We start from the raw sequence: 15,184 nt of genomic DNA, 5'->3' as shown, positions 1-15,184 counted from the left end.
CAATTTGAATTAATAACATTCCAAAACAGAAACCCAAGTTATATTTTTTCTGAGTCTCCAGTATGTAATCACCAAACCGAACCAATTTTATTGCTTGTTTTTTTCCACTAAATCTATTATTCTCTTTCATCCATATTCCCAGGAGCCTAGTCCAGATCGTTACTACCTTCTGTAGAAGAACAACCTTAGTCCTCTAAATTGTTTCTCTACCAGTCATAGTCCTCCTTAAAACCATCTTTTATACTCTAGAGAAATAAAGAGATTGGGGGATCCTGGAACAGAATGAGCAAACTGTTATAAAATTATATATTTTAAAAGATTTTCTTTAATTTTAGAGAGAGGGGAAGGGAGGGAGAAAGTGAGGGAGAGAAACATCAATGTGTAGTTGCCTCTCACGCTTCCCCCTCTGGGGACCTGGCCTGCAATGCTGGCATGTGCCCTGACTGGGAATCGAGCCGGTGGCCTTTGGTTTGCAGGCCAGTGCTCAATCCACTGAGCTACACCAGCCAGAGCTAAAAATTACATTTTTTATTTTATAGATTTTAACCAAACAGTGCTGAAACCAAATTAAAATAGTAATGATCTGAATCCAGTATGTGCAGGGTGTGGGTGGTGAGTAGAAGAGACAGAAGAGAGAACAAACCTGGGTAAAATTTGGTTAACTGGAGAGAGTTCTTTCTTAAGACACATTAAAAAAAGTCCTCTGAGTAGCAACTTCCATGAACTCCAAGAAGAATTAGTGCTAATTTTTTAACTCCCACAGCAAGGACTTTTTTATGGTCTGGATAAAAGGACTATCATGTTTGTTTAGGATTGGTATAATCAAAACCAGCCTCACTTGGGCTTCTTCTAAGCAATGACTCATGTTGTTTTAGCTGGTGTTGACTCATCGCCCAACAAAGGGTGACACAGCTTTAAACAGGCAGTGTACCGCCTGCTTTTCCAATTACATGCTTTCAGCGACTGGAAGAGGTGGGAGTTCTCTAGAGCGGCTCTTTCTGCAACTAAGCACAATTCAGATTTTACAAACACAGTTGCCAAGTCAACCTTGTAATCACTGAGCTTTATAAATGAGGAGGGAAAGAAGTTAAGTTGTGGTATGTTAAAAATCACAAGAGCCAGGCATCCCCTGTTTTTCAAAACAGAATGTGCGGAAACTTACAGTCAGCTTTTTTCCCATTTAATTGCTTACTCTATTGAGGTCAGCAAATGTTTTTCTTTAAGATGCCAATGAAAAGTTGCAGCAAGTGTGTTTTTCAAGACTCTCCAAGTTAAACCTAATGAGATAACGTGCAAGAGTAGTTGCAAAAGTGTCTGAAAGGAAACTACGGAAATGCCATTCTCACAATCATTACCACCTTTTCTCTAGGTCTGTGCTGTTCATGTTTCCCAGTTAGAAAGCCAGTTTTCCCTTCACCCGTGATGACTGGCTGTTGGCCTGGCTGCTCCTGGAACACCCTGGGCCATGTTGTGGGCCACAGTCCCTTGGTTATGGGAGCTGGTGGCCAGCAGTCAGCAGAAGGTGTTCAGAGCCTGGCTCATCGGGCTGGGTATTCCTTCTCAGGGTCCTAGCAAGACGCTTCCATACTCTGCTTCCCAGTTGTATCACAGAGATTGTTCCTTGCAGTCCTCACTCTTGACTGGTTTTTCATGATGCTTAGTTCCTATTAATAACATACTCTGAACGATCTGGCTGCTTAAGAATAGTTAGGGAAGATGTCTGAAAACATGGCAGTTAGCAGAGAAGCCCAGACCACTCTGTGTATATGTAACTAAAATAACTGTCCAATCTCCGTAGTTCTGGTGTGCTAGGAACCAAAGTTTATTAAAATGAATACCTTCAAATACAAACACAAGTGCCCAGAGCCTAGAGGCCATTCTGATTCTGACTTCTCCATAAGATTCAAGTCCAGACCAAGACGGCCCTGTATTTGTTTTCTAAAAACAAAGCCTTGAAGCCAAATCTAGACTCAGCATTATCCCAGGCTCCCAGGCTACTGATGGATAAGGACTATGCCCAGGTTTAGGGGAGACTAGGGTGGCTCATGGGTCTGGATTGCCACAGCCTGTCTTATCTCATCCGAAATTTTTGATCAAGATTTGGAACAGAACTGATCTTCGCGAAGGTATGGTCCAGGGCCTGGCTTGGTTTCTCGGTTGGTTTCAAATCAAGACAAAGTGAAAACTTGGCATGAATATTGGGAGACAAAAGAATAAATCCCCATTAATTTTTATGGAGTGTTTTCTCAACTTACATTAAGAATTCTTATGTTATAAATCATATTGCAAAGAATAAAGTGAAAAATACATTTTTAACCACAAAATCTATCTTTAGTAGCTAAAAAAAGCAATTGATAAAACTAAAATGAAGAATTCTAAGAGCTAATTCCTAAGAACATGAACCTAAGGATTAAAGATTAAAAACTGCCTTCCTCACTCCTGGAAAAAAAAAGCTATAGGAAGATTTCCTGCTTAATTTCTTTGTCAAGTTGAATGACTTCTCTAGCACATTTTGTTTATTTTAAAATATTCTTACCTAAATAAAAACTATTTTTTATTTTGCATAAAAGGCAAAAATAGTTTTTAAATTTAAAAAACTTTTTGCACTACTTTCAGGTGATAAAATTGTTCAAGTTATGTATATTCATGTTTAACCTATTCCTGCTTATTCCTTTAAAACAAAGTAGAAATTATTGCAAAAGGAAAGACTAAATCAAAACTAAGGATCTGTAGAACCTACAATGTGGAGGTTGCTACAGCTGGTTGCTGGGGGGCTACAACACTGTCCCTACTCAATACACCTACAACCAAATTCGGGCAGAAGGAACGTTAAATACATAATATGTTAAATAACATTTCAAGATTTAAATAACAGGTTTAAAAAGCACCAGTTTCAGAAGCATTGGGTGGGAACCTGGGCTCTATCATTAGCCCACTGTGTGATCGTGGGCTACTTCTTTGTGCCTCAGTTTCTTCCTGTCACAGGACTATTGTAAGGACTCAACGAAATAATACATGTCGAGGTCAGGAAGCTACTGATAAAACTAGGCCTTTCTTTTAAAGCGCTGACACCACAGGACAGTGCTGGATTACTTAACAAGAAATTGTTGTTATGGCAGGTGAAAACTCTTCAGGCAACTGTTCTGAAGGAAGTCTTAAGAAGTTTAGTCTTTATTCTAATTCCTCGACTATGTTTATTCTCTTTTGTTTTGCTCTTCACCTCCTGCCACTTAAACATGGGTCTAGTCCCAACCACAAACATGTTCACTTTGTCACTGTGTGAATTTTCCAGTATGGGAGTGAAGGTGCGGAACAGTGGGAAGGAAAGGGATCAAATGTCATGTTATTAGTTAAATGTCATTTTAGTACATTTAACAATTTGTTAAACACCTGTCAGATTTCTCCACTGATCTTTAAAAGTAAAATCCTTAGAAGGATCTTTGTAGAAAAGTGAATGCACTGACCAGTATTTTCTAAGTTGATTTTCGTAAATAAATACTGAACAGGAAATGATCTTCCCTATACATTACAGATGTGTAAGATATAAAGATTTATCCCATATACATGAAAGATCATCAGTATCACAGCTAAGAATTACTAAACAGCACAAATAAATCTCACGTGTTCACTATTTAAAAATGACTGCATACTACGCGGCCTTTTGTCCCCCTTTCTCTGTCTTGCCCTTCATACTGGGCGCCTGGGAGCAGCCGTCACCTGGTCAGCCAAGGCATCAGAGACGGAATGCGTAGCTTGAACTAGTTTTTAACAGTAACATAAGACACTTCAGGTGGTTCCCCAAGTGCCAGCTAGTATGTTCTCCCACCTTTGGAGTTCCTTGGCACTTACTGCCTGTCAAATGGGTAGTTTTAGCAATAATATTCATTTTTAAAAGAGTGATTTAACACATTTGATACTCAGAGAATGTGTCATAAGCCCCAGATATTTAAGAAGATGAATACATAGTAAAACAATCTATTGGTTTTGTTAGTTCCCAGTTTAGAGAATAAAGCAGCTTTATTATTTTGCTTTGATGCACGTCTCCTGGTAATCACAAAGAGGTGGACACATGAAACTTCATGTGATGAAGATGATACATCACAAAAAACTCACTAACTCAAGTAACCAGAGCACATCAAGAAACTGAAAACAAACAAGCAACCCCAAAAAACATTCAAAGAAGCCGAAATAAATGCTATCAAAATCTTTTGTTAGATTATACATTTTAGTCCTTTGAACAAAATTTTCTTTACACAGTTCTAACAAGCTTGATCATCTAATCAAAAATGAATTACAAAGCATGTTAAAAAGAACCATATTAGAAAGAACAGAGAGCTGCCAAAGGCTTTCAGGGCTGCCTGAAAATAAAGGGGAAATAAAAATAGCAATAAATAATATTTAACTTACATGAGAAATAAAACAATGCACCAATATAAACTATTTACTATTAAGACAAGAAAACTTAACATCTCAACAGGTGCCTTACTACAGTATCATAAATTATATACTGTCTTAATAATAACAGTCATTAAGAAAAGATTGTTTCTGTACTATTTAAGGATATGTCTAACTTTTCATCCAAAGAGGCTTAAATGCAAAACAAAGTCTATTGCTTAAATGGATAAACTATTGACAAAATGTTCTCCCAAGGAAGTTTTTCCCTTCCTTTGCTTTGCTATATAACATTTTACTTTTATTCTTTGATGGAATTGATATCTAGAGACCACAGATTGAGAAAAAAAGAACTGAAATTACTTTAGAAATGAAATAGTTTGGTTTAAGGATAGAATGAGAAAAAATTTTGATTATACACAAATTAGAGTGTTTGCTCTCATTCTAATACATTCGTAAATGTTCAAGTAACATCTTAGGAACACTGGAGGGGAAAAATGTTTTCAGGAGGTAGAAACATAGTTCTAAGAAAGTAAAAGACTCAGTAATAGTCTCCAGCAAAGTGAGATTTAACAACTACCTTTTTTAGTGCAGAATTTAACTTAGTAGCTTTCTGATTATTTTTTTCTTATTCCTATGATAAAATTTTACTTCTAAAAAATCATGTAATTTTAAAAATCAGAGAATTTATTTTTATAGATTCATGAACTCTAACCAGAAAAAAATATAAACCATTTTATTGTACTTTGTGACAAAATCATGAAAAAATAGAAGGTTAAATGACTATTGATGCCTTTTTGTATTTGGTTGACTTTTTAAAGGTGTACAGTACCTCTCCCATGATATATATATGAGTTCTGTTCAGAAAGAGTCCAATCATTGATACGTAAAGAGCACGGTTTGCACAACATCGATATAACCTGGCAGCCAAGCAGAGTAGACTGGAACGCCCATGCAGAAACAATGGTGACTTCACTGTACTAGCCAGTGGGGTAGCAGACGTCACTGTACCGTGTGGCCTTCAAAATGACTGACTAGAGCAAGAAATACGCATCAAACTTTGCATTAAGCTTGAACATCCCTCTGTGGAAACTATTTGGATGATTCAGAAGGCTGCAGCCATGGCAACTGATGATTGGCATCTTCATCACAACAAAGTGTCTGCTCATGCATCATGTCTTGTGCAGAGTTTTATGGCAAAACTTCAAATCACTGAGGTAACTCATCCCCCCTACAGCCCAGGTTTATTTGGCACCCTGGGACTTCTGGCTTTTCCCAAAATGAAAATCACCTTCGAAAGAGAAGACCATCAGTAAGTTTCAGGAAAATATGACGGGGCAGCTGATGGCAACTGAGAGAACTGTGTGAGGTTCCAAGGTGCCCACTTTGGAGGAGACCGAGGCATCCTTGTCTTATATACAATGTTTCTTGTATCTTCCTCAGTAAATGTTTCTATTTTTCATATTACATGGCTGGATACCTTCTAGACAGACCTTGTATATTACATGGGGTAAAATAGTTTTACAATAAGGAAACCTGACAGACATCACCTTAACTAGGTGATCAGAACTAACATCAACATCAATGAGACATAACAATATCATATACCCCCAATGTGATATACTGAGAAGAACCTGAAATCATTCTGCAGAATTCTCACCCAAAATGCATAACTTCAATTCAATCATAAGTTATCAGACCAATCCAAATTGAGAGACTTCCTTCAAAACAACCAATTAGTACTCCAAAAGTGCTAAGGTCATAAGAGACAACGTCAGATTGTCAGAGTGGAGGAGGTTTGGGAGGCATGAGTGAATCCAATGGAATCCAAAATTTAATTCTACAACAGAAAAATTCAAATTCCAGTGGAAAAACTGGTGAAACCAGGATAAAATCTGTAGTTTAATTAATAGTATGGTACCAGTGTTAATTTTTCAGGGTTTTTTTAAAGATTTTATTTATTTTTTAGAGAGAGGGAAAGGGAGAAAGAGAGGGAGAGAAGCATGGTTGTGTGAGAGAAACATCCATCAGTTGCTTCCCACACAGCCGCAGCTGGGGACCTGGCCGCCAACCCAGGCATGTGCCCTGACTGGGAACTGAAGCGGCGACCTTTGGGTTTGCAGGCTGGCGCGCTCATCCCACTGAGCCACACCAGCCAGGGCTAATTTTTCAGTTTTAATAATGAAGCTATGGTTATGCAAAATACTAATATTGGGAGAAGCTGAAAAAAACTTACATAGAACTCACTGTACTACTTTTGCAAGTTTTCCATTAAGTTCAACATTATATCAAAACAAGTGTATAAAAAGTTGTCATCTTCATCTACATGAAAGTGACTCTATAATGCCCTAAGTTTTCTAAGTTTTTGTGGATACATGAAGGATTAATGATCAGGGAGAACTGAGTAGGTTAAAAATGGGCAGAGCAACCAGCCAAATGTTTAGCCAAATGACATGATCAAAGGAAATGTGCCAGATGTTTTCCACTAGCTCTACATATGGAAGCACCTACACTAGGCAGGGACCCCCTGTAAAGAGAAACCAGAGACACAAACTGATTTCAACCACAGCATAAAGACTGACCAATAAATATCTTATTCTCTGTCAAGATTTCTATTTCCCTTATTATTCCTGAATCCTCTAGAGGTGTAACTTGTGTGCACCAGAACTTGGTGTGCCTGTGTATATGTCCATAAGCTCACGTAAATAAGTATCTTTTAATTAATTTCAGTCCAGGAAAGTACCAATGAATATTTCATTAAATTTAGTCTTTTCTACAAAATAGTTATTCTCTACTCATCATTATTTCCATTTTAATAATATCTTTCTCACTATAGTTATGATACTATTAGGAAACAATATCCCCTTTACAAAAGTTTTAACATTGGTGTAGAATTAGAATTCCTGGGATAACCTTGGTTAGCTTCTATATTTGTTTTTGATTTGTTTCTTCTCTTCTTTTATTTTTGTCCTCTTTCAGGAAGTTTATGGCATAAAGAGATAAACATAAGAAATACTCATGGCCATTTAACACTATACCTTCACTGAAAAATGTCATCTATGTTATTTCTATATAACTTAGAAAACCTTTGAAACCATAAGATATCCCCAGCTTTATCTCAGCTACTTTTCATGTTGTAAGTGAAGTTATTTTGTATGTATGTCAACATTTTCCCTATGGATTCTGAATAAGGGTGTAGGAGCTTAGCTTCTATAAAATCACATGATTCTAAAGATAGTTCCAATCATTTGTTTAACAACTAAGAATTTATAATCCTTCCTTCTAATTTTCCTTTATGGTATAAAATATAAAGGATAGAACGTTTGTGGAAAAAGAAATTTCTTCTCCTCTTCCCAACAAATATTTAGTACTCTTGAGTCTATTTCCAGCATGAGTAAGTTTTGGGGATTCGTACCAAGACTGTTTTATTCTTCTCCTTACATCAACAACTGTGGTTAAAATTAATAATAGTAATAATACAGCTAACAACTATCAGATGCTTGCTTGGTGTTAGACACGATTCTAAGCAACTGAAGCATGCTGCCCAATGCCACATGGCAGCCAATGGTGCCGGTGATGTGTGGGTCTGGCAGTCTAACCCCAAGCCTGAGTAACAGGAAAGTAAACTTCACACTGGTTACTGGCTACTTACTTTAATAAAATAAAATGGACAGGCCCCCCCAAAATCACAATGGACACCCAGCTTCAGTGCTAAAGATTAACAGGGAGAAGTGTACAATTGAGCGGCCATTACTCAGCTTCAGCCAGCGCTGGCAGGCAGCAGCACAGGCCTAAGTGGCTGCATCCTTTGAATTTTTTTCCCTCCTTCCTTTCTTCCTTCCTTCCTTCCTTTTTTCCTTCTTTCCTTCCTTCTGTTCTTCCCTCCCTCCCTTGCTTTCTTTTTTTCTTGGAAGCCAGCAGTACAGAGTGATATCAGAAGCCTCTTGATTTTGAAATGGTGCTGTGTATTTCAATCATTTTATAAAAAAAACTATTGGTCTGAAAGTAAAGGGCCATATTCTCACGGCAGGGACTGTGTCTCATTCCTCTTTGTATGCCTAACGCCTAATAAGCTGTTGGCACATAGTAGGTGCAAAAAAGGCTGTCTTCTACTGTTAAACAACCTGTCATTTTATCTTGGCCATTTTATAATTTTGGTAGGAATTCATTAATGTATTCCACAACTATTTACTGAACTACAACATGTCAGACAGTGCTCTGGGCACTTGGAATACAGTAGTGAAGAGAAGACAATAGTGAAGAGAGCAACAGTGAGAGAGAGAGAGAGAAAGGAAACAGATACTATTTTAGTGAAAAGAAATAGGCCAAAAAATATCAAAAGCACATAAACTCAGATAGAGAAGATTGGAAAATAAGGAGATGGTTTGCTTTGAATTGAAGCCATGCTACCCAGAGCTACAGAATGATACTTGGAAAGTTAGATACAATAGTCTAAGCTTCCTAATGCCATATTGGTCACTACACCACAAATATGTCAAGCATATGTAAGCAATTTAAAGGAAAGGGTATTCTTGAAAAAGAGAGTGCTTTCTACATAAGTGGAACAATACGATCTTGCTCCTTGGCTTGAAAGGAAGTATTGATCAGTAGTTAGTGAGTCAAAGGTTAATAACTTGGGCTTGATTATTTCTGTTATCAGACTCATGATTGATGGTGTCCTCTGGCTCCATGAAATACAGGGACCTCTTTTTGATTGCTGTTACTGAGAACCAAGAAATCAAGCTATTCTCTAGTCATTTAGTTGCAGGGGCAGTGGTCATCTACATCCTGCATCAGAGGGTGAGTGGTACAAAGGTCCCCATAGAGAGGGTACAGGGTAATCACCACAAATGCAAACCTGGAGCAACATAAATCTAATTGGCAACTTGTATGGTAAAGCACTAGCTAGCTATGACACACAGCTCTTCTGCTCTCATGTACTATCATTCCACAAGACCACATACTGAGTTAATGGAACTTCTCCAGTTTGCTTTGGAAACGGATATAGTTTCAGATAGCCCAAATGGCACAATCTGGCTATTGCTCCTAGACAGCTGCTGGGAGTTATAGACAGAAGAGCTACTGCAGGGTCATCCAAAAAGGCACAAACCTGGCCCCTTGCTTCTTAGCTAATTACTTATATCTGTTTAGTTCCTCATAATTTGAGTCATTATAGTGAATGGTCAATGATTATATTTAGAAAACACCCTAAAGACAAATGCAAGTTTGTATGTTCAAGCAGCCTTTAAAATAATGTGTGCAGACCCTAAAGCTGGAAGGAAAATGTTATTTTCTCATTGTCTTTATATAAAAATTAGATTCTACTCGACCTGCTCTTTTTGGAAGAAACAATATTTTCTTTGTTAGCCAAGTCCAAAACAGACCTCACGCCAGCGCATCGTGTTCTTCTCGTGTACACTAGCCAAAGGAGTATTCCTTGAAATAGAAGTCACCATCTGTTGAAAGCCTCACAAGTCAATTAAATTAGAAAACAAATAATCATTATTGCATAACTAAAAAGTATGAGAAAAAATAAACGATTGAAAATAAATATGCAAAAAGCACACCACTCAAATTCCCAACTTGCAAAGAATGCCATTCATCAACGGACCCACAGCAGGCAAATAACCATGTTAAAACAAATCAAACTTCCCCTAAATATGTGTCAGATATCAAACCATCTCAGTAGTGTACCATTTTTGTCTACCCACAGAAACTTCTTAACATTTTTGATTTAGTGAGTGGAAGTCTCATTGGCTTTAATCTTGCATCAAATAGAAAACGATAAAATAATTTAATACAGATTACTGATTTATTAAATCTAAAATGCACTTAATGACCCAAAGGAAATACATTATAATTGCATATAAAGGATAGTCAACATTAGCAAAATAAAATGATACCAATGTATTTATACAATTCAAAGATTTTTTTTAATCTATAGATAAAATCGTCTTTAAAAGTCTACTGAGATTTACTTTTTAGAGAAAGTAGTACGTTTTAGCTCGGGCGCATGGAGTTAACTCTAAAGAAGCTCTGGATAGTATTCGAGGATTTAGGACAATGTATTTCATTTTTTTTCTCTTTCTGCTTGTGTTTCATTTTAAATGATTTTTTAAAAAAAAAATCTCCAATACCTCAAAGGGTGAATCTGGCAGAAATGAGGCATATGCCTACTATCACCAAGTTGTATTAAGAACACGACTCTGCTGCTAATAACCTCTGCTAAACATGGACTTAAGCCTTTGCGCGTGAGACTTTGTGCACTTCCCACTTTCAATCAAAGACAACACAAAGAACAGTAGGCTCACTCATCCAGTCCACCAAAACTTGAAGCAACAATCAAGTGACGGCGGTGGAACTCCCTGGCAGAAAACCCCGCTGCAAGCTGAAACCCCCAAGCCCAGAAAACCCCTGCTCCTTTCGGAGCGACTCTTGGTACCTGCTGCCCGTGTGGCTGCCGGCGGCCCCGGGAGCGCAGCGCGGTTCGGAACTGGGCGGCTGGGAGCGAGCGTACGAGTGGTAGGCGGTCAGCACCACGCCGCCGGAGTCCTCCACTTCCATCGTCAGCCGCGCATGTCTCGGCTCCCGCCCGAGAACAAAGGCGGGGACCAGCATGGACCAGCACCGGGACCCCGTCACCAGCGGGGAGGCTGGGCCCGTCCGGTTCCTAGGGGCTTTCTCCTGGCTGTCAGGGAAAGCCCGCCCCGCCCGCAGCGCAGCCCTGTTAACATGGATTGAAAAACACGCCCAGGAGCCCCGAAGGGGGGTGGGGGAGACGAAGAGGACTGGACCGTGGGGTACAATCCCTGTTTCTAGGAAACTAGAAACCGGCCTTGATCCTTCAGGGCTTGAACTAGCTGCTCTAGTAAAGTTTCTCTTGCTTTGTTTCTTTTCCTTTTCCTCTAATCACCCCGCCCCCTCCAAATATACACACACACACTTCCAGCCGGAGGCTTATCCCATAGTTAAGAACATTTCCTGCTTGGTAGCAAGGAGTGAGAGCAAGAAGCCGTGAGTTGGCAGCCCGGGCTAAGGAGAGGAGCCAGGTCTACACTGTCGTCCGGGGAAGAAAGGAAGAAAATGTGACACCTTATTTAAAGCATCCACATCAAAAATTGAAGAACCGGATTACGTTGCTGTGTACTTAGTCAAGTTACAATAAATTTGATTTCCTTTCTGGCAGGTAATTCCCTCTTACAGCAAGCAGCATATATCCCTCCCTCAGCCTCAGGGCCACAGCCAGCAGACTCTGACCTCTCTCCCACATCCCTTTCCTCCTCCCAATCCTAATCAAAGTAACAGACACTGCTTTCAGCTGTTCTGAAAATTAAACTTAATTATTATGGGCTGAATGCATGTTATTTCTAAAGGTCTTCATGGGTGTGGGAGGGGCGACGGAGGAGGCTAGAAAGAAGACTACAGAAACTCTGTCTTTCATACCCTGACTAGGTGTGTTACCTGCTGCCCCTTACACGCCCCTGGGAGATAGAGTGGAAAGGGAAGTTGCCTTACCCCTCACTGAGGAATGATGGCCTCAATTAGGCTACATAATTTCTCAGAAAAATGTGTTTCTGCATCTGCGAAAGGGGGAAATAATATTCTTTTCATGAGATTAAAATCACCAATCACATGCTAAGTTCTCAAGAAATGGGGTTCTCTCTACTACTTCCTTTACAATCAAGGGAGGCATTTGTTTTCACTGCAGTTCCAGAGGTTGGGAAAGCAAAACATTTTTCATCCGAAATGCTTTTTTATAAAGTGTTTTGTTGATGAAAGAAAGGGTGGTATAATAACTAACATCTGCCAAAATAGTCGTGTGTCGGATCCTGTACGTTAGCTGTTCAAAAACAACTCCATGAGGTAGGTGGTATTATTAGATCCCAATTTTATGAATATACTTATCAAGCATCCGGGTATGGAAAAGTTACTGCAAAGAATGCTTCATTCTCCCAAACTTTCAGATACAAAGAGGCATCTGTTTATCTACTGTGTCTAATGCCAAATACATCAAAACTAAGATAATGCTTTCTTAAAATGTGAAACAAAGAAATAGTGTTAGTATTGATACATGTCCACAATGCCTCATCTACAGTAAAACCTTGGGACCAGACACACTGCAGAATTTATAAATATCTTTAGTTTTAAAAAGTAACTTGGTGCATACACCATTTAACATAGAACACTCTCCGTTGGGACAGAACCCTTTTTTAAACATACCATTTCTTTATCAAAAATAACTGACCCTAAGTGGAATAAATAAAGTCTACTAATAACCTCACATTGACTCAGATCAGGTTTGTCACCAAATATATTTTGGCACCAAACTTTTTTAAAAAATATACAAACTTTTTACAGCTTTTTGAGTTTTGGAATTACCATAAGGAATCGTAGTAGTGGAACTTTTTCTGGCTATGGAATTTCTCCCTGGCACTTTTTTTTTCTTAACTATGTACTCACAATTTAAATACCTTCAGGGTACTTTCTTGAAAATACTTTGGCCATAACTCTGCCACAGATGTCCAACACAGCAGCAGAGCTTCTTCAAGCCAGCTTCAGTAAGCCTCCTCTGCCTCTGTATACTCTCATTTAACACCCCTGAAGTCACCTCTACTCCACTCTCCAATGGGTAATCAAATTTGGCATCTCTTTCTCAAAATGTCTGCCGGCCAGTCCTTCTATTCCCACTGCTACTGTCTTTGTTCTCACACGACCATCTCTCACCTGGTGATGGGACTCCTTCCTTGACAGATTACCTTCAATCGCCTTCCTCTTAAACATTCCCCCTACTCAAAGTGCTGGGAGGGTGATTTTCCTAAAACAGAAGACCTCCCCTTCTCAAAAGTCCTCAGGTATAACCCATTTACTACAACATAAAGTCAGAACTCATTAGAATATCTTCTTGTTAATGTGTTTTGGTCACCTAAAATTTCTTCACCTCCAAGACTCTAAAGCCCATCTTACTTTGCCTTTGCTCCTACTTGTCCATTTTCCTGTCTGTGAATCCTTAAAAATCCTCTACCTAACCCCATAAAGGTGACAAACACAAGGCCCATGGGCCAAATCCGACCCTCCACCTTGTTTTATCCAGACTGGCACCTTGTTTCTACCCAGCATCAGCACCCAGCTCTCATTTAACTGTTAAGGAGTCATTACATTTATATCGTCCTAAAATTACATTCAGCCCTTTGAAGGCAACTGCAAGGCTGATGTGGCCCCCAGTGAAAATGAGTTTGATACCCCCAATATACACCATGAGGGATAAATACAAACAATAAATATACTCATGTCAATTTAGGTGTCTTGTCACCAAGTAAGTTCAGGTCTGAAAAGTTTTGCAGTCAGATGAGTTATAAAAAAGCTTTCAGATTGAAGCGATTTTTGGATTTCAGAGTACAGACACGGGTTGTGGATCCGGTAGAGCCTATGCACATCTTCAGCACGCTGGGAACCACTGAGCTAGGGATGACAGCTGGTTCGGCAGCAAGCTAACCAGGAACACTGGGGAAGATTCTTCGTCTGGGAGCTGGGCTGATAAATTGCCCCTATGGTGGATGACGGACATTCAGGCATGGAAATAGCATTTCCAGTTTACCCGGAGTAGGGCAGCAGTAGAGGGAAAACTCTAGTTTCCTTCCCTGTGCTGCTCAGATGTCACTGCAGTGCCCAGCACTGGAGCAAGAAAGGGAGACCTGAGTGTCACCAGCTCTGCCACAAACAGAGCATGGGAGCAAGTCGCTGAACTGCAGACCTGTTTCTTCACATGTAAAAGAAATAAAACAGCCCACATTTATTAAATATGTGCCATGTGCCCGGTTCTGTTCTGGGCTTCAGAGCCACAACTCATGAAATGCTCCCAATAGCCTTTTGAGACAAGTGTTACTGCTAGCAACCTTCCCAGGGTAGGCCACAGCAAAGCTGGGATTCAAACCCAGGCAGTCTGGCTCCCTGAATCCAGGCTTTAAAATATTATATTTCTCTCATACAAGCTTGCTGAGATTCAAACTATGCACAGTCTGTCCAGAAAGTATCCAGCCATGTACTATGAAAAATAGAGACATTTATTGAGGAAGATAAAAGAAACGTTGTACATAAGACAATGACGCTTCAGTCCCCTTCAAAGGAGGCACTTTGGAACCTCACACAGTTCTCCCAGTTGCCATCAGCTGCCCTGTTGTATTTTCTGAATCTTATCAACAATCTGGAATCTCTTCTCTTTCAAAGGTGATTTTAGTTTTGGGAAAAGTCAGAAGTCACAGGGCACTAATCTGGGCTGTAGAGGGGCTGAGTCAACTGGGTGATTTGATGTTTCACCAAAAATCTCTGCAGGAGAAATGATGCATGAGCGGGCGCATAGTTGTGATGAAGCTGCCAATCACCACTTACCCACAGGTGTGGCTTTCTGCATCATCCATAGTTTCCCCCAAGGAATATTCAAGCTTAATGCAAAATTTGATGCAGATTCATTGCTCTACTCACTCAGTCATTTTTAATTCAACAACCACACAGTATACATGCTCACTCAACAGCATCTACTGCCCCCACTGACTAGCACAGTGAAGTCATCAATTTGTTCACATATACGCATTCCAGTCCACTCTTCTTGGCTGTTGGATTACATCAACGTCATGCAAAACCATTCTCGTTATACTAACAATGGCTAGACCTTTTCCGGGCAGACCTTGTATTACTCCCTTATAATGTAGTAAAATGGATATGATTATGTTTCTTTGTGTCAGCTTTCCATAAACCTATTTAACATATTGAAGGATAGATATCACTAGCATATAAT

At 39.4% G+C, this 15,184-nt stretch overlaps 1 protein-coding gene across 3 annotated transcripts in view; it reads right to left on the bottom strand.

The window, feature by feature from the left end:
- The window catches only part of ARHGAP28 (Rho GTPase activating protein 28), a 218,652-nt gene extending 207,399 nt beyond the window's left edge, over window positions 1-11,253 (bottom strand). For 2 of the 3 annotated variants that reach the window (XM_036009294.1, XM_028524908.2), the window contains exon 1: window positions 10,835-11,094. In XM_036009294.1, coding sequence (XP_035865187.1) covers window positions 10,835-11,010 — 176 coding nt within the window. In that variant the 5' untranslated portion in view covers window positions 11,011-11,094. Of the gene's footprint in view, window positions 1-10,834 lie in introns of all 3 variants that reach the window. The other variant, XM_036009298.1, reaches the window with a different exon arrangement.
- Between the last annotated feature and the right edge of the window lie 3,931 nt (window positions 11,254-15,184).

This window comes from Phyllostomus discolor, chromosome 9, assembly GCF_004126475.2.
Source record: "Phyllostomus discolor isolate MPI-MPIP mPhyDis1 chromosome 9, mPhyDis1.pri.v3, whole genome shotgun sequence".
In the NCBI taxonomy this organism is placed as follows: Eukaryota; Metazoa; Chordata; class Mammalia; order Chiroptera; family Phyllostomidae; genus Phyllostomus; species Phyllostomus discolor.
This window is presented reverse-complemented; position numbering and strand designations above follow the sequence as displayed.